Here is a 27,435-nt window from a genome sequence, read left to right on the forward strand (position 1 = left end):
CCCACAAAAGTAATAAAATTCTTAATAAAGTAGATACTGTACATTTCACAGGGAACCACTAAATTGAACTATGAGACAATAACTAACCACAAATATTGCTTACCCATTCTCATTTTCTCCAGGCCAAATATCATCTTCATAGAACACATCCTCTTGGCTGTTTTTGGCTATATAACTAAATAGTTCCGGAGCTCTTGCCAAACAAACAAAAATACTGCTTAGAATACATATACAGCTAACTTCACATAAACTTCCTATCAAATGATTTTGGATCCTAAGGGGAGATATAAAATATACTGAGGACTGATTATTACAGAGTATTAATAAGGGATAGAGACTAAATGATTTGAAAATATTCATAGGCCCTCAAAAAACTTTCAGTAGCTGAAGAAGAAATGATTCAATTCATAAACTGTAATAAACTTTACTTATACACTTCAATTACCGACTCTAATTGCTCTTAGATTATAATTACAGGTGATAAACGGACAAAAAAAGAATCTACAGGTTTATTTTCTAATTTTTATAACAAAGCTGAAACATCCCACAATAAGAAAATTAAAATACATTACAAGTTTCTTCTGATATTCCTCAAAACATCATTGCTTCCTGAATAGTTCAGGACTTTTAAATACACATAGCAGATTGAATACATGTACTTCGCTTCCCTACCTACTACAAGAAGAGTAAAGTATAAAAAAGGGCACAGATCCAGAAAGGCATGAAAAAGGGAAGTGGAGAGTCTGACAGCATATATGAATTGTTAATAAAATTTTAGAAACTGGAACTTGGGTGGGTTAAGTATTAATTAGTCTGAAACAAAGGGAAAAGCTGTACCCTAAGCTTTGATTTGTGGGAAATCAAAAAGCAAGATGATTTACACTGTGCAAGTCTGCAAAAGCTCATAAATTATGGGCTCTATGTACACTGAAATGGTATAGTATGGGTGGCATGAAGTTTAGTAGACTTTTAGGTGAATATTTTATATAATAAGCAGTTAGGTGATTATGATTAGTTACCCAGCCTAAGACCTGTCTGTAGTTTATCTTTTAGAGAGGCTGAACAAGGGATGCTCTAGCTTTAGATATACAAGGCACAGGGAGATAGATGGGTGGATGGGGCATGAGAAGATGAGAGGGCATTAACAGAAATGTAACTACTACACATGTGTTGCTAGGAAGCAGGCTAGGGAGTGTAATTTCTTTAAGAAACAGACCCTGAGATTGGAAGTAAGCATGCACACAGAGTATCAGAGAGCTCTTGTGGAATCAACACATGTAGAAAGGAAGGAAAAAAGGAATGAAGCAGCACTGGGCACAGGGAAAAGTTGAGCTGTGATCCATCGTTAAAAAAAACTCCTTGGTCAGTCCTACAAAGATCTTGAACTAGGATGGCCCGTTAGACTTGTCCTGAACTGGGGCAGTCAGGTTGGCTGGGTCTTTACACCTCCTTGTAGGTATAAAGATCAGGTGTTAGACTTGTGGGTGTTGTGGGAAGGGGACGTAACTTCAGATGAGGCAGTTCTCTTCTGCAAGGCAATTCCTGAAGAAAGGTCACAGTTGAGAAATGTCAGACAGCAGCATTCCAGCTGCCAAAGAAACAGGTTCTTTAGTCCTTAAGGAAGGTTTGGAGGGTATGTCATAGTATCTACTATATAGTAAGGTCCCTTTTCCCTGATTAATTTCCAAAACACTGGAAGTCACTTTTGTTCTTCACATCTGTTCTCCAAGGAAAAGGATGGAGGATACTTCTCTAGGAAAACTAGCCAGCCTAAGAGAAAAGATACACATATAGGTAGTGATGTTTGGAGGTCCACTGCAGAAGTAGGAACATACCACCCGAGAAGGCTCACCAAAGCACATTACATTTTCAATCACCTTTTTGGTGCCTCATTCTTAAATATGATTAGACACCAAAGAAGCACTGACAAGTAAAACAAAAACAAAAACAAAAAACAACAACAAAAAAACCCAAACAAAACTTTAACCTGAAAGGAGCAATTAAATCAAACAGAAAAAAAAGCAATTTGGAGAAAACAGAAAATATAGAGAATAAAAGAAAAACTAAAACTACCATTTAATTCATTATAAGAATAAGATACTATGAAAAAGGAATGTCCGAGAATAAGGATGAACTTTTAGAAATTAAAAACAAATCAAACAGAAATAAAAATGATATAAGATAAAGTTGAAGAAATCTCCCAGAGTAGAACAGAAGTATAGCATTAAAGAAAACAGATAAGAAAATTAAGAGGATTAATCCAGAGGTCTATCATCTAACAGAAGTCTCAGAAAGAACAGAAAAAATAGAAAGGAGGCAATTATCAAATAAATATAAGAAATTTTCTCAGAAGGGCATCAGTTTCAAGACTGAAAGGACTGAACCATGAAAAGAAAGAAAGAAGACACATACCAAGGCACACATAAAAAAATTTCTTTTCATATTTATTTATTTTGATGAGAGAGAGAGAGAGAGCGAGCACATGTGCAAGTGGGGGTGGGGCAGAGAGAGAGGGAGACAGAATCCCTAGGAGGCTCCACGCTGTCGGTGCAGAGCCTGATGCAGGGTTCAAACTCATGCATTGTGAGATCATGACTTGAGCTGAAATCAAGAGTCAGTCGCTCAACTGACTGAGCCACTCAGGTGCCCCAACACATCATCACATTATTAAAACAGCACTGGGAAAGGGAAGATTCTTAAAAGATTTCAGAAACTGAAAATAGATCACACACACAGATTCAAAATCAGAATGGCACAGGACTTCTCACCAGCAAAGGAAACAAGAGAATAGGGCAGTGCTTTTCAAATTCTGAGGGAAAATAATCTCCCATCTAGGATTCTACACCCAGGCCAGTTATTATTCAAGTCTGTTTAGCAAAGAATAAAGACATTTTCAGACATGCAAGCTTTCTCAGGAAGCTATTAGAGTAAGTGCTCCATCAAAATGGAGACATAAACCAGAAAAAAGTAAGATATGAAAGCCAGGAAATAAAAAAAATCCTACATAGAAGAATGGTGAGGGAAATCCCTAGGATGGCAGTAAAGAGAAACTCTAGAACGAGAGCTATCTGATAGCCCTAGAAAGCAATTAGTTTACACTGAGGCAGGAAGACAGAAGGTTTTAGGAGGAAGTCTATAAAAACAAAATGGAACTGAGAGATCTCCTGATCTGTCTGACCATATGAAGTTTTCCAGCTATGACACACAGTTTGGGGCTGAATTAGTTATAAGAACAAAGACAACAAGCAAATGATTAAACAAGATATGGAAATAAAAAATGTGTACAAGGAAATGCAACCATAATACTCTACAAGGTCCAGCTGTGACCATTTACAACACCTTAATCAAGTAAACCATAAATACAGATTTCTTAAACTATAATGAAAGGGGAAATAATATATATGTGTGTAGAGCACACGTAGAGGGTGAGCAGATAGAAAGGGGAGGTAGTAAAAGAGAGCTAAAGCTTCATCTTTCATGGTAGGAAATCAATGCATATATTAAGTTGATAATCATGAAAAAGTAGGGTAAATACATTTTAAAGAAATACAGATGTGAATGGAAGAAATAATTAAATTTTCAGATGGTAATCTGAGATTGAATTGTGTTCCCTCCCAAAAAAGCTAGATTCAAGCACCACTCCTACTACCTTCAGAATGTGACTTTGGAAATAGGGTTTTTATAGAGGTTATAAGATAAAAACGAGGTCTTTAGAGTGGGCTCTAATCCACATGACCATCTCTTTATGAAAAGGGGAATTTGGTCACAGGGGCAGACACACACAGAGAAAAGATGACGTGCAGACATACAGGGAGAACCCATGTGAGGATGGAGGACTGGAGTAATGCATTTACAAGTTAAGACCAAATGTGTGAGGCTATAAGAAGCTAGCAGAGAGGCACTGAATGGTTCTTTTCCTAGCATGTTCAGATGAAGCATGGCCCTACCAAACACCTTGATTTTGGACTTCTGGTCTTCAGAACTCAGACAATAAATTTCTGTTGTTTTAAGCCACCTAGTTTGTGGCACTTTGTTATGGCAGCCCTGGTAAACTAATACAAGAATCCTTAAATACAAGGTTAGAAACTGGTGGAACAATGGAAAGAACATTCAATTGGGAATCAGAAGTAAAGGTATTGCCTCTAAATCTTTGTGACTGAGTAATTCAGTTAAACTTGGTATACAGTTTTGTCTTTCTATAATGAGGAGCTGAGGTTTATTGATTTCTTAGACCATTTCAGCATAAAAGTCTATAATTTTAGGATAGTAATCTATTATCCAGCTGGAGAATTAAGACTCAGCAAAATCCACTGGGTGAAGAGCTATTTTATTTACCCATTCCAATCTTCTTATTACTAACACAGACATGCAAAGTAGTGAATAATTTATGATAGCAAATTAAGGAAAACTTTAATTAAAGGGAGGCCAATGGGTGCCTTGCTGGCTCAGTTGGTAGAGTGTACAACTCTTGATCTTGTTGTAGGTTTCAGCCTCACGCTGGGTATAGAGATTACTTAAAATGATCTTTAAAAATAGAAAAATAAAAATAAATAAAAGGAGGCCAATTCTCATCATTCTTTTTCATTTTAAATAATATGCAGTATTTTTTAGCTAATAGCTATGGTGCTCCATGATACAAAATTAGGTTTACATGTAACATATGTCCCATCTTGCCAAAGGAAATATTTTTAGTCTAAAATTCATATCAGAAAGGCAAAATATTTATTACATTCCCACATTTTGGGAAGCCTAATAGGACCTTATTAGGCACTTACCTCTCTAAGTACTCTGCAAGAAGTTGTTCTGCTGCAGATGAATACATCCATTCACTTCCAACTTTCTTAGTATATCCAGGTACCTCCTCATTTTTTTTGTTGAATTTGAGATTCAAACCCACATTTGCTTTATGGTCTCCATGAGGGCTGAATTTAAACCACACACACACACACACACACACACACACACACACACACACACACACGAGTTTTAAAATTTTGTTCAAAGAATACAAATTTTTGCTTTCAATTCTTAGAAAAACTTAGTTTTGATTATTCTTCTATAGTTTTCATGGTTATTTCCAAAGTAATAGTAATTGAAAAACTAGAGGAAAGGCTTTAAAACCCAAGTTAACAAAGCATATAAATAGATTATGTAATTAGAGAAGAGAATGAAATAAGAAAATGCAGGGAAATATATTATTGAGATTCACACACACCTTCTGATACCTTTTTTCAAGGTTCAATTTGTTAGCTGCTAAAAATAAGAACTGTCTTTCCAAACACCTAAAACATGTGCCATTTAGATGAAAGATCACCATCAGAGGAATTTATGCATAATTTTTAAAGAAACTTCAGAGCAATTAATAAAAGAAAATAAATATTAAAATAACCAGTTTATCTTTATCATTTATTTTTTTCTGCCACTTTAAGTAAATTTCTCTAACATAAACTTACTTTCTCCTAGATCCTCTTCCAATAAAAATACTTCCTGTAAACCTTGAAACAAGGTATCCACTCACTCCAAGACGACTGGCCAACACATATCCTGGGTTGTACTTTATAGAATATTTCTTTAAATATAAAAACAAAAAGGTCAATTATGGAAACACAAAGCATCAAATGTTATTTCTTTACCTTTAAAATCTGGAGATAATCAAGACATCACTAACCATTGGAATGTGGCAATATAAGGATTCTCAAAAGTAAGTGATCCATTTCCCCTTTTTTTTTTTGAAAGGATCTGTAGGCAGAATTTTTCTGCTCCTCTGTCTCCTTAAAGGACAGAATTCCCAAGGATGAATGAAAGGGGGAGGAAATATACAATTTGTGAAACTGTCTCAAGAAATAAACTCTACTGTAAATAGACTCTACTGCAAATTCTGCAGGCGGGAACTATTTCTTAAACATTAATTTTCATATTCCAACCAAGCAGGGCCTAGTAAAGTACCTGGGACATAATAAAGCCTTGATGATTATTACATTGAACTAAAACATGAGCATGTCATCAAAACAGTTGCTACTGAGCAAAATTTAAAATATCCTTCATATATGGACATAAGTAATATTTACTTCCCCTAATACTTACTATCATATGAAAAGAAGAAGTATGTATAGGTTTATAGCTAATACAGTCAATGAATGTAACCTTAATTTGTGTACTTAAGGGAAGAAATTATAAAGATTATCAAATTAAAAAAAATGTATTAGATCATATAATTTTTAACCAGGAAGCAAATTACTAGTACCAACTAGGGTAAGCTACCATATAATCCTAACATAATGTACATAATAATAACACATATTTTATATAGATTTCATATGCTATATTCATATGAATTATATTCATATTTTATATGTCTACAATAACCCAAAAATGGGTAAATTTTTTAGTTGTATGAATAATATAAATTCATTATTAAAATATAATACTATGTTGGTAAAGAACACAATATCGTTTTTCCATCAAGAACATTATTAGGTTTAGAAATAATCTAGACAAATCAAGTATGCTTTCTAAAACAGATAGGAAGAGTTAGGGTAGTAGTTCTCTATCATAGGTAGTATAACTTACTTTTCTAATAAGCATTTGGAAATGTATAGGGGCATTCAGTTATAGTAATTGTCACAGGCTACTAGCACTTAGTGTCTAAGGGACAAAAATCTCAACTGTGCTGTCATATACAGGACAGTCCTATTTTACACATAGTAGTCCTATCTAAAATACCAATAGTATTCCTTTTGAGAAATATTCAGTTATGGTACAATTAAAATTGATGAAGATCATCACAAATATTCTAGAAAATGAAAATTAAAAAGCAAAGGGGGGTCTGGAGGGCTCAATTGATTAAGCATCCAACTCATGGTTTGGTTCAGGTTATGATCTCAAAGTTCATGGGTTTGAGCCTCACGTGGGCTCTGTGCTGACAATATGGAGCCTGCTTGGGATTCTCTCTCTGCCTCTCTTTCTCTCTGCCCCTCTCTCTTTCTCTCTGCCCCTTTCTTGCTAATGCTCTCTCTCTTTCTCAAAATAAACATTTTAAAAAAGGAGAGAACATTGGAGTAGAGAAATAAGTTTTGTGTAAAAGTTTAAAAAGTATGTAAAGAGAAAGAGAGCACAGTAGAGAAGGTATGCCTAGCAATACTGTATATCAGAAGTGGCTGGGCTCATTCATAACTAGAAAAAGCTAGGGATAAAGGAAAACATATTCTTTCACTAAGTCCCAGAACAGAAACCTCCAGCATCTTTATCAAATGGACCACTCTTCTGGTTTCCTGACAGTGTTTTCTGAATTCTTTCCCCAAAAAGGACCAGATAATAGACTTGTTTGCCTTCCATAATGTTTTCTCAAGTGTATGCTGATTCCCAATGCCTTGAATTCATTTTAAAGGATGTAAAGCTTTATAATTTACTATTAGAGAAAAATAGAAGTGTAAGTAGCAATAGCTGACTGTGAATTTATTTCGGTCAAGTTAATTATCCAGTGAATCAATAAGAATACATGACAGATATCAGGATCCTCCTCCCATTATAAAAGGGAAAAATAAAAGGAGAACAGTGAAAATCTTTGGAGAAAAAGATCCTGAAAAAAAGTGCTGTGAATTTAGATGCAGTTTCCCAATTTCCTCTAGTGACTGCAGTAAGGCCATTTGTCACTTGTAACTAAAAATGCAGGCTTTCATTAATTACGAAAAGTTAAAAAAAAAATCTAGGTCTATTCCCAGAGGGTATGCTGAAAAACATGCCCCTTCTATTGCTTGAACACAATAACCCATAAAGACTGTTATAGATCAATAATGAGATTTCAGTGATCCCCCGCCCCCGCCAAAGATTTGCATGAAGTTTGAGCATAGATTCCACACTTATTTTTAAATAATCCTAGATGCAATTGTGAGAGAATTTAATCAATATTAAATAAAATATTTATAATACATTCAAAGGAGGTGGTAAAACATATGCTTATCATCAATTGTAAATTAAACAATATAGATTATAGTACTCACATGCTGGTTCTGTATTAAAGCATCAAGATTGGGCTCACATGGAATGCTGAAAACCACACGAATCCTACCTTCTGTAATCACATCCCCCGAATCCTGAACCTTGGAGAGGGGAAAGAAAATCATAGTATGTTTTAGTCTCTTTCACTATATTTTATTTACTTATTTTTCTACTTATTTGAAGTATTTATTATTTCTGAAATACAGTAAAACAGTAAAGTTGGCTATTGGAGATTCTCTTAGAATTTGTAAATGAATGTGATTATGTTGTAAATTTGAGTCATTGTATCTTGCTTTAATAGCTGTTAGTCTTTTTTTCCCTTTAAATTAACTTTTTATTTGCAAAGAACTTTAAACTACCAAAAAGTTGCAAAAATAAAAACAGGTCAAAGATCACTTGTAAAACATTTACCTAGATTCACCTAATGTTAACATTTTACTCTGCTTTAACATTTGTGCTGTGTGCAGTTACATACACATCATTATTATTCTTCTGAACTTTTTGAGGGTATATTACATATATGATGTCCCTTACCCCAAAGAAGGACATTTTATTATATAACTACAGTACAGTTATTAAGTACATTCATTTATACTGATATAATACTTTAATCTACTGTCCATATTCCAATTTTGTCACAGTTGACCTAAAAATGTCCTTTTTAATAAAGAAAACCCTTTTCTCCCTCTACTACAGAATCCAAGCTAGAATCAGATATTTCATTTAGTTGTCGTATCACTTTAGCCCCTTTAATCAGGATTATATCCAAAGCCTTTGTCTTTTAAAACATTGACACTTTGAAGAATAGGGTCATTCCTCTTTCTCCATCCTGACTTTAATAACAAAAGTTACTCATTTGTCATTTGTCTGATGATTCCATGTGATTAGGTTAGGTTTATATATTTTCCGCCAGAATAGTGTGTCCTTCTTAGGGTATCACATACAGAGGTACATGATATTCATCTGTCCCTCACTTTGATACTAACTTTGATCATACCAAAGATATTGCTCAATTTCTTCACTGTTCCATTACAGTTTTTTTCTTCCTCTAGCAACTAAGTGTCTGTGGAAGATATTTTCTAAGACCATGAAAATAGTTTCATGAAAAATTTTCATGGTCTTAGAAAATATCCTACTCAGATAAAAAATTTCCCCTAGATTTAGTTTCCAATGATGATTGTTGCCACATATAATCTTTATCATAATGCTTATAAAATGATAGTTTTCCAACTCTAGCACTCTCTCCACGTTTACTCATGACATGATACTGTAAGCAAGAGCCCTTCTATTCCCTATGTATTATTGTTGTGGAATCATTAATTCCTCTTTTCCCAACCTATTATTTTGGTTCTCAAACTGTCCCAGATTTGGCCAGGAGGAGCCCTCTGAAGCTGGTTCCTGTGTTTATGTTATATGCTCTCATCAGTCTTTTGAGCACTTCCTTACTTTCTGGCTTAACAAGTGGTTTCAGGTTCATCTTGTGCCTACCTTGCCCTAACCCTGTAATGGGCCATTTCTCTGAAAACTTTTGATGGGGTAAGTTATTAGAGCTCAAAACCTGGAGATTATGTGTGTTTTCTGTTAACAAGGTATCTTTGCTTCTTTTGCACAAACGGGGCTAGAAAATATATGTATGTATAGGCATATTCATATACATACAAATGCATATATATATCCATATACATGTGCCTGTATATATGTACATACACACATATACATACACACATACAAAAATCATGAATTCACATTAATACTTCCAAGTCTAATCTATCCCCAAAGGTTCTTTCTTGCATTCTTCCATTTCATATTTGCATATATCTTTTTCCATGTGAGAACTGGAGCTCCTCAAACATCAACACATTTACAAGTTCATCAACCCAATAATACATACAATTACTACAATAATTTCAGAATTGCTTTATTAATACCACCACAATGAATAAACCTGCTTTGTCAGAGATTAGGATTTGAATTCTTTTTTCCCTGCCTCCTGACTCTAACCTGCTTAAGACTAAAGATATAAAGCCAAATACTGTGTTCCTAAGTTAGACAAATGAATTCTTTTTCCCCCCTTCAGTATTACATTTTATTTTATACCTAAATGAAGAGAGTTAAATAACTGTATTAACTTGAAACTAGAAAGAAATGTAATTAGTAACAATAACAGGAACTAACTTCTCCAGTGCAGCCGTAATAGGGGGTTCCCAGCATAAAGACCATACTTCTAGGAGGAAACAAGTCATCCAATGTTTTGATACCGGAGAAACGGGAGTCAAAAGCTCGGATGTCCTATGTAGAATGAAATATAAAAGTAAATCAGTACAGTCAAAGTTTCTATAGATTGCACATGAAGTTTTTCTTCCTATGGAGTTAGGACTATGCTGTCTGCAAATGTGAAATGTAAAGATTTTCTACATAGCAATACTAATAGCTAAAATGTATTGACTCTATATGCCACTCTTCTAGGTATTTCACACATTTATTAGTTTATTTCATTTTCAAGACAACACTCTGTAGCACATATTTAGTCTCACTTTATACCTGAGGAAACTAAGGCACAGAAAGGGGGTAAAATATTGCCTAAGATACTCTTTTCCAAAATTACAGTATCAATACATGTTTTAAAAAATTTTTGTCTCAGGGCACCTTGGTGGCTCAGTCAGTTGTTTGACTCTTGATTTCGGCTCAGGTCATGATCTCATGGGTTCATGAGTTTAAGCTCCACTTCAGCCTCTACGCTGACAAGGCAGAGCCTGCTTCTAATTTTCTCTCCCTTTCTTTCTGCCCCTTCCCCATTCTCTTTCTCTCAAATAAAAATAAATAAAACTTAAAAAATTTTTTGTCTTATAACACCAAGATTACAAATACAAAAACAATGCCTCCCCCCCCATTAATTTAGTTAAATCAAACACTTTTTAGAGAATAAAATTTTTTAAATTTAAAATTGTGTTAGGCTAATGCTGGAATTTTTCATTAGAGATGAAGTTTAAAAAAACATAAATAAATAAGAGAAGCTCCCTAATCATCCATAGAGTGAGTGACTGAGCATAATCCTATAAAGACTATGGTTTTTGAGGCAGTTCACGATGGCAGCATAGGAAGATCCTGAACTCATCTCCTCCCATGGAGACAGCAAACCTTCAGCTACATGTGGGACAATTAGTTCCTTCTGAAAAAGACCTGAAAACTAGCCCAGCTCCTCCACAACAAAAGATAAAAGGTACACATCGATAAGGATAGGAGAGGCAGAGACATACTGTTGCCAATAACCCCAGCCCTGATGCGAAGACCACAATCAGGAGTGATCTCAAAAATATGGAGCTTCTTCCTATGAAGGTACCATATCAGGCACCCCAACTCTTGGGAACTATGCTAGAGAGATAGGCCCCCAAAATATCTGGCTTCCAAACCAATGGGGCTTACGTACAGGAAACCCAAAGGGCTACAGGGAACTGAGATTCTGCTCCTAACAGGCCTGTGTGCAGATCCACTTGCCCTGAGACGCAGGGTCAAAATAGCAATTTGAAAGCACCTAGACCATACAGGGAAATGATTCATTTGCTAATCTTAAAGTGTCTGCAAGAGGGGCAGGGGCCTGCTGGGACATTTTTTGGGAACAGAAGGGCTGGCAGGTGTGCCTACAGCCTTGCTAAAGCAGGCAGGGACACCTCATCTTCAGTATATATGTGGTCTTTCTCTACAAATACATACCCACCTGCCCCACAGGAATACTACTCAGCCATAAAAAGGAATGAAAATCTTGCCATGTGCAACATCAGGGATGGACCATGAGGGTATTATGCTAAGTGAAAGAAGTCAGAGAAAGACAAATACCATATGACTTCACTTAATATGGAATCTAAAAAACAAAACAAAGAAAATACAACACAACTACCAGAATACAGAGAACAGACTGGTGGTTGCAGAGGGAAGAGGTTATAGGGGGATGGGTGAAATGGTAAAGGGGCTTATATGTAGTCAATAATAATGTACTGCATAACTTGAAAGTTGCTAAAATAGGACATCTTAAAAGTTCTCACGAGAAAAAAAATTTCTGTAACTTTATAACAAAAATTTTATAATGACAGTAACAAAACTTATACTGGTGATCATTTGGCAGTGTACACAAATATTCATTCCTTTTGTACACCTGAACCCAATATATTATATGTCAATTATACCTAAAAAAAAGTACAGTTTTTTCAAATTATATTAAATAATAATCTCCATACTGTTTTCCAGCATGGAGGTTCCTCAAAAAATTAAAAACACATCTACCCTATGACCTAGCAACTGGAACACTAGGTATTTATTCAAAGGACACAAAAATACTGATTCAAAGGGGCACATGCACCCCAATGTTATAGCAGCACTAACAACAATAGCCAAATTATGGAAAGAGCCCAAATGTGATGAATGGATAAAGACGTAGTATATATATACAATGGAGTATTACTCAGTGATCAAAAAGGATAAAATCCTGCCATTTGCAACAATGTGGAGAGAACTAGAGAATATTATGCTAAAAAATAAGTCAGAAATAACAGAAAGACAAATATATGATTTCACTCATATGTGGAATTTAATAAACAAGACAGATGAACATAGGGGAAGGAAAGGAAAAATAAGCTAAAAAGAGAGGGGGAGGCAAACAATAAGAGACTCTTAAATATAGAAAATAAAATGAAGGTTTCTGGGGGGCTTAGGGTATAGGGGATGGGCTAAATGGGTGATGAGCATTAAGAAGGGCACTTGTTGGGATGAGCATTGGGCGTTACATGTAAGTGATGAATTACTAAATTCTACTCTTGAAATCATTATTACACTATATGCTAACTAACTTGGTTTAAAATAAAATTTAAAAATTGAAAAAGAGGGGTGCCTGGGTGGCTCAGTTGGTAAAGCGTCTGACTTCGGCTCAGGTCCTGATCTCATGGTTCATGGGTTCAAGCCCTGTGTCGGGCTCTGTGCTGACAGCTAGCTCAGAGCCTGGAGCCTGTCTTCGGATTCTGTCTCCCTCTCTCTCTGACCCTCCCCTGCTCACGCTATCTCTCACTCTCTCTCAGAAATAAATAAAACATTAAAAAATAAATGAATAAAAATTTAAAAAGAATAATCTTTATTATACACTGCTGCATTAGTCTTTTATTTATAAATAAATATTAATATGATACAATCTTTTGTTTATACAGTGTGAAATAATGTACATTAAGATACAACTGAGAACTGATGGAGACTTACCTTGACAATAGTTTGATAAACAAAAGGAAGAACTTGTTTCGACCACTGTTTCTCAAGACGAACTTCACCATTTTGATTTATTTGGTATTTACGACCTGTGAGTAACTGACCATATACAACTGCAGATGTTTCATTTATTACTATTCCTTTTCTTCTTAGGTAGCTAAAAGGAAGAATAAAAAAGAAATGTAGATATGAATGAGTGTGTATATATTCTAGGATTATAATACAACTACCAACTCATAATCAAATGCTTAAACTTAAATACATATGCTAGCAGTTCTGAGTACCTAACTTAAGATGTTTTGCATTAGTTTTTTTTACTCTATGGATACCTCTCCCAATATCTGTGTGATTAAATCAGAACTCATTTAAGATATGTAAGAAATTCTCATATTTCATAATCACCAGGAGGGTGAAAAGAAAAAAAAGTGAAAACAGCAAGTATTGGAAACGATACAGAGAAACTGGAACACTTGTACGTTGCTAGTGGGAATGTAAAATGGTACAGCCACTGTGAAAAACAGTTGGACTGTTCTTCAGAAAGTCTAGCAATTCCACTTCTAGGTAAATACATAAAGGACTGGAAAGGTACTCAAATAAGTATTTATAAATGAATGCACAGCAGCAGCATTACTCACTATAGCAAAAAGGTGGTAAGAATACAAATGTCCTCCAACAGGGGACCAGCAAAAGGTGGTATATCCATACAATAAAATATCTAGCCATAAAAAGAAAGAAGTACTGATACATGCTACAATGTGTATAAACTTAAAAAACTATGCTAAGTGTAAGAAGTTAGACACAAAAGGGCACATATTATGTATGTTCCATTTATGCAAAACATCCAGGATAGGTGAATCTAGAAAGACAGAAGGAGGTTGACAGGGGCACTCAGTGGACTTTTTCAATCTAAAGTAGAGGTCGGCAAACTATAGTTATGAGCCAAATCCAGACTGCCTCCAGTTCTTGGTTAATAAAATTTTACTGAAACACAGTCAGCCATTTATTTACTGTCTATGATAGCTTTTATGTTATAACAGCATAGCTGAGTAGTTGTGATAAACACTATAAGGTCTATAAAGCCTAAAATATTTACTCTCTGGCTTTTACAGAAAAAATTTGCTGACCTCTGATCTAACAATACAATCATTCGTAATCCAAGGATAGTTTCCTATCTCCTTTCCATCTTCTCTTTCTAGAACTCCTATCAGAAAAATATTTAAAAAAAAAAAGAAAAAAAATATAAATTCTGACTACATGTTTTTTCATCTCTTCATGCTTTTGTACTATATGTTGAAGGAAGCCTTCAGCTTTATCTTTTAGCTCATTGATTCAATTTTTAGTATGCCTGTATTACTATTCAGGCCATATACTGAGCTCATTGTATCATAATTTAAATTTTATATTTGTAGTTTTATATATATCATATGATATATAAGTATATATAATACATAGTTGAATAACATTATTGTATATCTGTTTTCTTCATAGCAACTATACTTCATGGTGGTGTTCTCAATTGGTAGGGTTGGTCTGAAATACCATGCCATCTTTAAAAAGTTTTCCAACAAATTTCTGAAATGTAGCATTCTGTGACCATTTTCTAAAAATTCAATGGGATTTTTTCCCTACTACTTCATTCAAAAGTTATTTAGCCAGTAATCTTGCTACTAATATGGCACGGATATCACAAGAAAGGAAAATTATCTACCAACCTCTCTCATGAAAGTAAATGCAAAAATTCGAAACATAATGTAACAAATTGAATCCAGTTATATATAAAAAGGATAATATATCATAATCTAAGGGGATTTACTCCAGGAATTCAGGGCTATATTTGTATTTTAAATTCAATTAATGTAGGGATGCCTGGGTAGCTCCATCAGTTAAGTGTCCAACTTTGGCTCAGGTCATGATTTCATGGCCCATGGGTTCAAGCCCCACTTCAGGCTTTGCGCTGACAGCTCAGAGCCTGGAGTCTGCTTTAGATTTTGTGCCTCCCTCTCTTTCTGTCCCTCCATGGCTCATGCTCTGTCAAAAAACTAAACATTAAACATCAAAACTCTCAAAAAATAAAAATTAAAAAATTAAAAAAAATAAATTCAATCAATGTAACTAACTCACTAGATTAAAATTTAAAAAATCGTATGATCATTTTGAAAGATGCAGGAAAAAACTGAGAAAATCAGAACCAACTGATATAAAGTCTCAACTAACTAGTAACAGAAGGAAATTTCCTTTATCTGATAAAGAATATTGATTTAAAAACCTCTATAGCCACCATCATATTTAACAGTGAATCATTTAAGACTTTTCCCTAAAACTGAGAATACCACAAATCTATAACAAAATTTTCAAATATGAGAAGGGTAATCAACTTCAGTCAGAAAAAGCACAAAATATCTGAACAGGGGGCACCTGGGTGACTCAGTTGGTTAAGGGTCCAACTTTGGCTCAGGTCATGATCTCACAGATAGTGAGTGTGAACCCTATACTGGGTTATCTGCTGTGAGCACAGAGCCTGCTTCAGATCTTCTGTCTCCCTCACCCTGACCCTCTCCCACTCGTCTTTTCTCTCTCTGAAAAATAAAATAAACATTAAAAACAAATCTGAACAGGCACTGCACAAAAGAGCACATTCAAATGGCTGACAAATATGAAACATCTGTCAGGGAAATGCAAATTAAACCAAAATGAAATATCACTATATTAGAATGACTAAAATGGAAGAGACACTAATAAGTATTGGTAAGGGTAGAGATAAAAGAAATAAATTGCTAGAAGTGAGTAAATTGATAAACTTTATTATTATTTTTTATTTTTAAAATGTTTATTGTATTTTAGAGGAGCGACAGACCATGAGTGAGGAATGGGCAGAGACAGAGAGGGAGACACAGAATCTGAAGCAGGCTCCAGGCTCTGAGCTGTCAGCACAGAACCTGATGCGGGGCTTGAACTCATGAACCATGAGATCATGACCTGAGCTGAAGTCAGCACTTAACTGATTGAGCCACCCAGGTGTCTCAATACAATCACTTATTAAAAAAAAAAAATTTTTTTTAAGTTTATTTATTTTGACAGAGCACATGCATACACATGAACAGGGGAGGGGAAGGGAGAGAAACAGAATCCCAAGTAGCCTCCATGCTATCAGTGCAGAGCCCATGTGGGGCTTGATCCCATCAACCATGAGATCATGACTTGAGATGCAATTAAGAGTTGGACACTTAACTGACTGAGCCACCCAGGTGCTCCAATACAATCACTGTGCAAATCTTTTTGGTGTTATCTACTAAAGCTGAGCTTAAGCATCATCCTATGAAACAATAATTCTACTCTTAGTCATGTACCTAACAGTAGTGCATACATAAGTGTTCACCAAAAGCCCTACACCAGAAACAACTCAACTGTCTATCCCCAATAGAATTCATAAATAAATTATCCTATATTCATAAAATATAATCATCAGTGAAAATGAATGAACTAAACGATACAGAACAACATAGATGAATATTAGAATCACAGTACTGAGCCAAAGAGGTCAGGTTCAAAAAGAATACATTCTGTATGAATCAATTCATACAAAGTTCAAAAATAGGAAAAATTAATCTCTAGAGTTATAAATCAAAATAGATACATTTGGATAGAGAAATAGATAGTAATGGTTAGAAGAGGGCTAAAGGGACTTCGTGGGATTATGGCAACTTTTCTGTTGGTTCTATTTCTTGTCTTGTATTCTGTTTATGCATGTTAAACTTACCAAGATTATACACTTTATACACTTATGATTTGTTTATATTCTTTTCTATGTATGTATGTATACTTAAATAAAAACTTTCTATTAGAAAAAAATAAACAGTAATTCAGAACAGTATCTTTAAATTTTCAAGTGGTAGGGAGATTTTTTTCCATTTACTTTTTTTTTTTAATGTTTTTTATTTACTTCTGAGAGAGAGAGAGAGAGACAGCGTGAGCAGGGGAAGGACAGAGAGAGAAGGAGACACAGAATCTGAAACAGGTTCCAGGCTCTGAGCTAGCTGTCAGCATAGAGCCCGATGCGGGGCTCAAACCTACGAACCGTGAGATCATGACCTGAGCTGAAGTCAGACGCTTAACCAACTGAGCCACCCAGGCGCCCTTTTTTTCCATTTACTTTTGCTTTTACATTACATTTTTATTGTTTTGGGGTCAGTTTTGTAGTCTGTATTCTTTTTTTTTTAACACCTCAATTTTTTCCTTAATTTTTATTTTTAAGTAAGCTCTATCCCCAATGTGGGGCTTGAACTCATGACCCTGAGATCAAGAGTTGCATACTCTACTCACTGAACAAGCCAGGCACCCCCTAGTCTGTGTTCTTTCTTTGTTTTATTATTATTATTATTATTATTATTTTTAAAGAATGATTTTTTAAATGTTTATTTATCTTTGAGAGAGAAAGAACACAAGCAAGGGAGCGCCAGAGAGAGGGAGACACAGAATCTTAAGCAGGGACTAGGCTCTGAGCTGTAGGCATCCAATGAGACCTCCTCATCTGCCCCCATGCCAAACACAAACCAACCTATAGTTGTCTACCACACTTAAAATAGAGGAGCTATCGCTGGGGATTGGAGGCAAGATGGCGGAGAAGTAAGGGGCTCCATACATTTCGTCTGCATCCATCTCTCAAACAGAGAAGGCCTGAAGTTGTAAGACACTGAGCCACAGGAGTTTGGGAAGAGAAAGAGACAAAGTACACTGGGAAGGAAACCTCATAAGTGCGTGAGTGCAAACTGGGGAAGATAAAAGCGAGAGGGGACCCAGGGATGCGGAGGGAGGGGAGGGAACCCGGCTTGCGTGCAGCTGCGGTGAATGATAAACCAGTGAGTGGTGGTTAGCTGCCGCGAGTCCAGGGAAAAGGAAAGAAAAGCTGAGATTGCTCATAGAACCGTCCCTGGGGAAGAGAAAAAACCTCGGCTTGGAAAGACACTGTTTTTTTAGCTCTGGCTGGGGTCCTGCTCCCAGAAGGCGCCAGGAAAAACTGAACTGCTGTGCTCCCGGTACCATCCATGGCGGTGGCGGCTGGTGAACGGGCAGCAACGCCTGCGGAGGCGGTCCTAGCGCCGGGTGAAGAGGCAGCGGTGCGTGTGATAGCCGCCCAGTGAAGTGGCGGTGGCAGCGACCCAGTGAAGTGGTACTGGCGCCCGGTGAAGCGGCGGCGGCGGGAAACAGCGGCCCGCTGAAGCTGTGGTGGTGGCGTGGCACTGCAGCCATACAGACTCTAAGGACCTGAGGTTGCTAAGTTCTCCGAATGTACTCGGGTTGTATCCCTGCTTGACCTTGGCGGATCTGAGGCTCTGACAGTTCCCCCCCTCCACCCAACTCAACCCCCAGGCAAGAGGGAAGCAGCGACCTGCGGGACTGTTCAGGGCAGTATAACAAAGCCCGCAGACTGGGACCTGGAAACAGGCGGGGTATGGGGCATTGAACTCACCCCACCTTGGCTACATCCTAAGCACAGGGAGATCAGCAGGAAGAAGTAATTTGCAACGCTTGGTTGAGAAGGGACTGGGGCAACGCCATTCTTCTCCCCACAACCACCAAGGAGGGGCCTCAGGGAGGCCAGCGCACACAGTGGAGACAAGACCTGCCTACACCAAACCACACCCATCCCCTCCAGATAGCTGTTTTGTTGTTGTTGTAGCTGTTTTTACCTGAGCCTGGATTTGCATGTTTATTGGTTTTGTCTGTGCGTTTGTGTGCCTGTGTTCCCTCTGTGGTTGTCTGTTTTCTTTTTCCAAGGCTGCCTCAAGAAACAAGCCAAACTACATATGGTGTAGAGTCCCTAATACCACTACCAGTAGGGAAACAAAATAGCCAAACGCACAACAAGAGAAAACAGGACACCATCCAAAGAACACTTCCTGAATAGACAGGCCCTGAACAGTCAAAAGAGCCCTCTCTAACAGAGCAGAACTCGCCGTGTGTACAACAAGGTTTTAAAATTAACAAGACATAGAAAGCAAACCAAAATGATGAAACGGAAAACTCTCCTACAAAGAAACTCCAGGAAGAAATGATAGGTAGAGAACTGCTCAAAACAGATATAAGCAACATAACTGAACAAGAATTTAGAACAATAATCATAAAATTAATCGCTGGGCTTGAAAAAAGCATGGAGGACATCAGAGAAACTATGGCTACAAATAATATGGACCTTAATCATAGTTATGGTGAATTAAAAAATGGGATGAGATACATAATAAACTGGAGGCGTCCAATGCACGGATTGAAGAGGCAGAAAGGAGAATGAGAGATTTAGAAGACACTATTATAGAAAAAAAAAAACTGAGAAAAAAAGAGATAAACTGATCCAGGAACATGAAAGAAGAGTTTGAGAGCTCAGCGAAACAATCAAATGGAACAATATCCATATCATAGGAATTCCAGAAGGGGAAGAGAGAGGGAAAGGTGCTGAAGGAGTCCTGGAACAAATTATAACAGAGGACTTCCCCAACCTGGAGAGGGAAGTAAAAGTCGAAATTCAAGAGGCACAGAGAACTCCCCTGAGACATAACTTGAATCGATCATCTGCAAGACATATCATAGTGAAACTGGCAAAATATAAGGACAAAGAGAATTTTGAAAGCAGCTAGAGAGAAAAGGGCCCTAACATACAAAGGGAAACCTATAAGAGTGGTGACAGACCTATCTAATGAAACTTGGTAGGCCAGAAAGAAATGGCAGGAGATCTTCAATGTGATGAATGGAAAAAATATGTAGCCAAGAATCCTCTATCCACCATCCTGTCATTCAGAATAGAGGAGAGATAAAAGTCTTTCCAAATAAACAAAAATTGAAAGAATATGTCACCACTAAACGAGCCCTACAAGAAATCCTGAGGGGGACTCTCTGAGGGAAGTGTTGCAAGAAATGCAAGATACCAGAGACACCACCACAAGCATGAATCTCACAAAGGACACAATGACTCTAAAACCACGTATTTCAATAATAACACTGAATGTAAATGGGCTGAATGCTCCAATCAAAAGACACAGGGTAGCAGAATGGATAAAAAAACAAAACCTCCATCTGTTTGCTGTCTACAAGAAACACATTTTAGACTGGAAGTTACCTTCAGATTAAAAGTAAGGGAATGGAGAAATATATATCATGATAAGGGAAGTCAAAAGAAAGCTGGAGTAGCTATACTTATATCAGACAAACTGGACTTTAAATTAAAGACAATAACAAGGGATGAAGAAGAGCATTATATAATAATTACAGGGTCTATCCATCAGGAAGAACTACCAACTATAAATGTCTACACACTGAATACGGGAGCACCTAAATATTTAGAACAATTAATCACAAACAGAAACAATCTAATTGATAAGAATGTGCTAACAGCAGGGGACTTTAATACTCCACTTACAGCAATGGATAGATCAACTAGACAGAAAATCACTAAAGAAACAATGGACTTGAATGACATATTTGACCAGATGGATCTCACAGATATATTTGGAACTCTACATCTACATCCTGAGGCCAGGGAATTCACTTTCTTCTCAAGTGCGCATGGCACATTCTCCAAGATAGATCACATATTCGGACATAAAGCAGCCCTCAATAAATATAAAAGAACTGAGATCATACCATGCACACTTTCAGATCATAATGCTTTGAAACTTGAAATCAAACACAGGAAGAAGACTGGAAAGCCTCCAAAAACATGGAGGTTAAAGAACACCCTACTAAAGAATGAATGGGCCAATCAGACAACTAGAGAAGAAATTAAAAAATATATGGAAACAAATGAAAATGAAAACACAACAATCCAAGCTCTATAGGATGCGGCAAAGGCAGTCCTAAGAGGAAAGGACATTGCACTCCAGACCTATTTCAAGAAATTAGAAAAAGCGCAAGTGTAAAATCTAACAGCTCGCCTAAAGGAACTAGAGGCAGAGCAATAAGAGCACCCCAAACCCAGTAGAAGAAGAGAAATAGTAAATATCAGAGCAGAAATAAACAACATATAGACCAAAGAAACAACTGAACAGATCAATGAAACCAAGAGTTGGTTTTCTGAAAAAATAAAATTGACAAACCTCTAGCCAGGCTTATCAAAAGGAAAAGAGAGAGCACCCAAATAGACAAAATCATGAATGAAAATGGATTTATTACAACCAACCCCTCAGAAAAACAGGCAATTATCAGGGAATACTATGAAAAATTATATGCCAACAAATTGGAAACTTAGAAGAAATGGACAAATTCCTAAACACACATTCACCACCAAAATTCACACAGGAAGAGATAGAAAATCTGAACAGACCCATAAATAGTGAAGAAATCAAATCAGTTATCAAATATCTCCCAACAAATAAGAGCTTCCCTGGGGAATTCTACCAGACATTTAAAACAGAAGTAATACCAATTCTTCTCAAGGTATTCCAAAAAATAGAAATCGAAGGAAAACTTCCAGACTCATTTTATGAAGCCAGCATCACTCTGATTCCCAAGCCAGACAGAGATCCAGCAAAAGAAGAGAACTACAGGCCAATATCCTTGATGAATATGGACGTAAAAATCCTCAACAAGATACTTGCAAATTGAACCCAACAGCACATAAAAAGAATTCTCCACCAAGATCAAGTGGGATTCATTCCTGGGTTACAGGGCTGGTTCAATATTCGCAATCAATCAATGTGATACATCACATCAACAAAAGAAAAGATAAAAACCATAGGATCCTGTCGATAGATGCAGAAAAAGCATTTGACAAAATACAGCATCCTTTCTTAATAAAGACTCTCGAGAAAGTCGGGATAGAAGGAACCTACTTAAACATCATCAAAGCCACCTATGAGAAGCCCTCAGCTAACATCATCCTCAATGGGGAAAAACTGAGAGCTTTCCCCCTGAGACCAGGAACACGACAGGGATGTCCACTCTCACCACTGTTGTTTAACATAGTGCTGGAAGTCCTAGCATCAGCCATCAGACAACAAAAGGATATCAAAGGCATCAGAATTGGCAAAGAAGAAGTCAAACTTTCATTTTTCACAGACGGCATGATACTCTACATAGAAAACTCGACAGACTCCACCAGAAGCCTACTAGAACTGATCCAAGAATTCAGCCAAGTTGCAGGGTACAAAATCAACGTACAGAAATTGGTTGCATTGTTATACACCAACAATGAAGCAACAGAAAGAGAAATCAAGAAACTGATCCCATTCACAATTGCACAAAAAACCATAAAATACCTCGGAATAAACCTAACCAAGGATACAAGAGATCTGTATGATGAAAACTATAGAAAACTTATGAAGGAAATTGAAGAAGACACAAAGAAATGGAAAAACATTCCATGCTCATGGATAGGAAGAATAAATATAGTTAAGATGTCATTACTACCTAAAGCACTCTACACATTCAATGCAATTCCAATCAAAATTGCACCAGCATACTTCTCAAAACTAGAACAAACTATCCAAAAATTTGTATGGAACCACAAAAGACCCCGAATAGCCAAAGTAATACTGAAAAATAAAACCAAAACGGGAGGTATCACCATCCCAGACTTCAGCCTCTACTACAAAGCTGTCATCCTCAAGACAGTATGGTATTGGCACAAAAACAGACACATAGACCAATGGAACAGAATTGAGAACTCAGAAGTGGACCCAAAAGTATACAGCCAACTGATCTTTGACAAAGCAGGAAAGAATATCCAATGGAAAAAAGACAGCCTTTTTAACAGATGGTGTTGGGAGAACTGGACAGCAACATGCAGAAGAATGAAACTAGATCATTTTCTCACACCATGCACAAAAATCAACTCAAAATGGATAAAGGACCTGAACGTGAGACAGGAAACTATCAACACCCTAGAGGAGAAAGCAGGAAACAACCTCCTTGACCTCCACCGCAGCAACTTCTTACTTGACACATCCCCAAAAGCAAGGGAATCAAGAGCAAAAATAAACTGTTGGGACCTCATCAAGATTAAAAGCTTCTGCACAGCCAAGGAAACAACCCAGAAAATTAATAGGCAACCAACGGAATGGGAAAAGATAGTTGCAAATGACATATCAGATAAAGGGTTAATATCCAGAATCTATAAGGAACTCACCAAACTACACGCCCGAAAAACAAACAACCCAGTGAAGAAATGGGCAGAAGACATGAACAGACACTTCTCCAAAGAGGACATCCAGATGGCCAACAGACACATGAAACGATGCTCAGCATCCCTCCTCATCAGGGAAATACAAATCAAAACCACACTGAGATACCACCTCACGCCAGTCAGAGTGGCTAAAATGAGCAAATCAGAGAACTCTAGATGCTGGCGAGGATGTGGAGAAACGGGCACCCTCCTACACTGTTGGTGGGAATGTAAACTGGTACAGCCCCTCTGGAAAACAGTGTGGAGGTTCCTCAGGAAACTAACAATAGAACTCCCTTATGACCCAGCAATAGCACTGCTAGGAATTTACCCAAGGGATACAGAAATGCTGAGGCATAGGAGCACATGTACCCCAATGTTCATAGCAGCACTCTCCACAATAGCTAAAACATGGAAAGAGCCTAAGTGTCCATCAACGGACAAATGGATCAAGAAGATGTGGTTTATCTATATGATGGAATACTACATGGCAATGAGAAAGAATGAAATCTGGCCATGTGTAGCAACATGGATGGACCTCGAGGGTGTTACGCTGAGCGAAATAAGTCAGGCAGAGAAGGACAAATATCATATGTTTGCACGTATAGGAGGATTAGGTGGAACTTAACAGAGGACCATGGGGGAGAAGGGGGAAATAGTGGGGGAGAGGGAGAGAGGCAAACCATGGGAGACTCTTGAATGCTGAAACAAACTGAGGACTGATGGGTGTGTGTGGGGGAGTGGGGAGATGGGCATGGAGGAGGGCACTTGTGGGGATGAGCACTGGGTGTTACATGGAAACCAACTTGGCAATAAACTATTTGTAAAAAAAAAAAAAAAGAAAAGAAAATGACTTAAATTTTGAGACAACACAGTAAATAAAGTTAAAATTTAAAAAAAACAAACAAACCAAAGAACAGAGTGTGTTTGAGTAACTGGCATACTGAATGGCTGGAGAAATTTTAATGAAAGGCATCACTATGCAATTTTAGTTAGTCTTACTGCAATTAAAAAAATAAGCTGTCTCACACCCCACAAAAATAAAAAAATAAAATAGAGGAGCTATCTTTTATCCTTTTTAAGAACCTTTTTCCATATTCAAATACATTGTTTTCTTTCTTTTGAAAATTGCACCTCTCTTCTCATTTACTTTTACCCATGATCATATCTTTCTGAATCAACCAAAAACCAAGTCCACTCAATTCTATATCCTTCCTCAGATATGTCTTACTGGTAGTTTTCATTAGAAAGGACATGTGTTACACAAAAATACAGAAATGGTTCAGTCATGTCATATGCACTTAGAAGGTTTCTAAAAATAAAATAATATATTTTGGTTTTCACGGAAATATTTCATGTGTTATGTTTACAAAAAAAAAAGGATGTACTGAATTTAGGAGAATATGTCTTGGATATATGGAACTATATGTGAAATCAGTGATAGTTTCTACATTCTTGCTGTATAAGTCTTAGGGCTAAGGATGGTCTAGTACAAGGATTACTCCTAATCATTAGAGCCATGAGATTTTCATGCTGATATAATGTGCAAAATCACAAGTAAATGAAGTACACCCTCACGGGCAAAGTATGAGTGGCCTTATGAATTTCAATTTAGAAGGCAGATTATGGAAGACTTTGGGATATTTGGGAGAAGAGGACAAAACGTGAGGTGATATGAGGGACTAATATGGTATTAAAGAAAAGCAGTTTAAGAAAATGGTGACCAGAATAAATAAACCTAAGTGTGTATGGATCCACATAGCCTTGTCTACCCTACTTGGTTAACAAAAGATCTTGAACTGGCAGGCACTAAAAATCATTCTCTTGTGTGAACCAGGATACAATTGCTATCAACTTCAGTAGTCTGTTGCCTTGATTGTTCTTTCTGCTCTTTGCTGCCATCATAGAAGATCAAGTCCATCCATATGGGAAAGAATAGGTAGAACAAGGGGTCAAGAGCTTTTGGTTTACTTCACAAATGAGGCTTTTGAAGGTGTTTATTCCTATTACATCTCCATTTCTTTTACTGTCAATCATTCCTTACCCATACTAGTCTGGCTTATAGCCCCATTGCTCAACCAAAATAGGTTTTACTTCATTAAGGAGGGCACTTTTCAGGATGAGCAGTGGGTGTCATATGTAAGAGATAAATCACTGGGTTCTACTCCTGAAGCCAATACTATGCTGCATGTTAACTAATTTGAATTTGAAATTTTTAAAAAAGCTCTTTTTTAAAAGATTTTTTAAAAAGTTTATTTGTTTATTTTTGAGAGAGAGAGAACAAACGGAGGAGGGGCAGAGAGAGAAGGAGACAGAGGATCTAAAGCAGGCTCTGTGCTGACAGCAGAGAGCCCAATGCAGAGCTCGAACTCATGAACGATGAGATCATGACATGGGCTGAAGTCAGATGCTTAACTAACTGAGCCATCAAGGTGACCCCCCCCCCAAAAATAGGTCTTACTTAATCTTCTTTATAACATCTGACATGGCTTATCCCTTATTCTTGAAACATTCTTTTTTCTTTGATTTCATGATATAACACTTTCCTGGCTGTCTTCCTACCTGTCAGATTGCCTTGTTCTTTTTCCTGTGTTGCCTCATTTTCCTCATTTAGGGTTCCTTCTTGATTCCAATATTCCAGCCACACTGCCCATTATCATTAATATTATACATGCTACTTTTTCTACCACAGGGAGTTTGTGTGTACCTTTTACCTCATCTTGAAAAGTATTCCCTTTTCATTCTTTGCCTAATTCCTACCCCACATTCATATAACAGTTTAATCAACATTTTCCTTAGGAAAGTTTTCTGTGACTAAGGCAAATCCCTCCTTACCTAGATCAAACTCCTCTATTATTTAGTCTCAGAGCACTACTCCTTCAAAGCAAGTATGTTAACTGCAATTTGATAAAAAATTTACACAAGACATTAATGTCTATCTTTCATCTACCAGCCATAAGCTTCATGAGTATAGGGGCTGTGATTTTATTCCCTAATGTATATGCAGTGCCAATTACTATACCTAGCAGGTGTCAGTAAATAATTGTTGAATACATAAACAAATGTCTAAACTCTTATAGTATTTTGAATGACTTTCTTTTCAATCAAAGGAGTTGAACAAAACAATCTTTATTCATTCAAGCTAACATTTATTGACTGCCTAGTGCATTAGCCAAGGAATGAGAATAGTGATGATGAAAAAACAGATGTGTTCCCTACCCGTACAGAGCATAGTATCTAGGGAAAAAGTCATTACGCACAAAAATAAATTTATTATTGTGATTTATGCACTATAAAATAAAATTCAGTACAGTATGAACCAAGACAGGAGTATCTAATTACTATCAAAAGGCAAAAATACACTCTACTTTCTGAGAGCTATCTCCTTCTTTGACACCGGGATGTTTTTTTATAATCTTTTTACATTTTCCCTGTTTATGTATCTTTGAATAAGAATACTATGGCCTGCTATTAGCTCCAAAATTGTGTAAGAGGCATCTCCTCAAATTTCCCATTTATCAATGGATGCTATTATAGTTTTAACAGGAAGGGTGTTGGATATGCATTTATAACACCATTCCATGTGCCACTGCCAGTCTCTATTATTCTGTTTTGGTTTAGAGAATTCTAGTACTTAGATGAAGAAAGGGAAGTACTGTTATGGTAGGATCATGGACAAAAGCAAGCTTCTTAGTTATTTGGTTGGTACAGACCTTGTATTTCTAAATTCAGGGGCATATGGAACTTAGGTGTAGGAAGCATAGGAGAGTGAGCAAGTGAGGAACAAAGGAAAACTTTCTTTCCTATTTTCATTACTACATGTGGTAAAGAAATTCAATGGCCTTATGATTAGTAAAAATAACTCTCAAATTCAGGCAACCTTAACTATTATTCCCAATATTATGTGATTCTGTCTTTTCCTCTTTTGTACAAGTATTTTAGTGACAAGCTGGGCAAGGCTGTAACTGCTGCTAACCAGGTATTATTTTAAATTAGAACTCATTATTTTCTTTAGAACATAAAATGAAGATGTAGTCAGT

The 27,435-nt window shown here is 36.7% G+C and overlaps 1 protein-coding gene across 3 annotated transcripts in view; it reads right to left on the reverse strand.

Moving 5' to 3' along the window:
- The window catches only part of XRN1 (5'-3' exoribonuclease 1), a 121,775-nt gene that overhangs the window by 47,291 nt on the left and 47,049 nt on the right, over positions 1–27,435 (reverse strand). For all 3 annotated transcript variants that reach the window (XM_039219313.1, XM_039219312.1, XM_039219314.1), the window contains 6 exons: positions 13,240–13,402; positions 10,174–10,287; positions 8,001–8,099; positions 5,454–5,569; positions 4,776–4,922; positions 104–193 (listed from right to left, as the gene is read on the reverse strand). In XM_039219313.1, the coding sequence (XP_039075244.1) occupies positions 104–193; positions 4,776–4,922; positions 5,454–5,569; positions 8,001–8,099; positions 10,174–10,287; positions 13,240–13,402 (729 nt within the window). The remainder of the gene's footprint in view (positions 1–103; positions 194–4,775; positions 4,923–5,453; positions 5,570–8,000; positions 8,100–10,173; positions 10,288–13,239; positions 13,403–27,435) is intronic.

The sequence above is a fragment of the Hyaena hyaena genome, unplaced genomic scaffold, assembly GCF_003009895.1.
Source record: "Hyaena hyaena isolate Hyena2069 unplaced genomic scaffold, ASM300989v1 scaffold_806, whole genome shotgun sequence".
Lineage (NCBI taxonomy): Eukaryota > Metazoa > Chordata > Mammalia > Carnivora > Hyaenidae > Hyaena > Hyaena hyaena.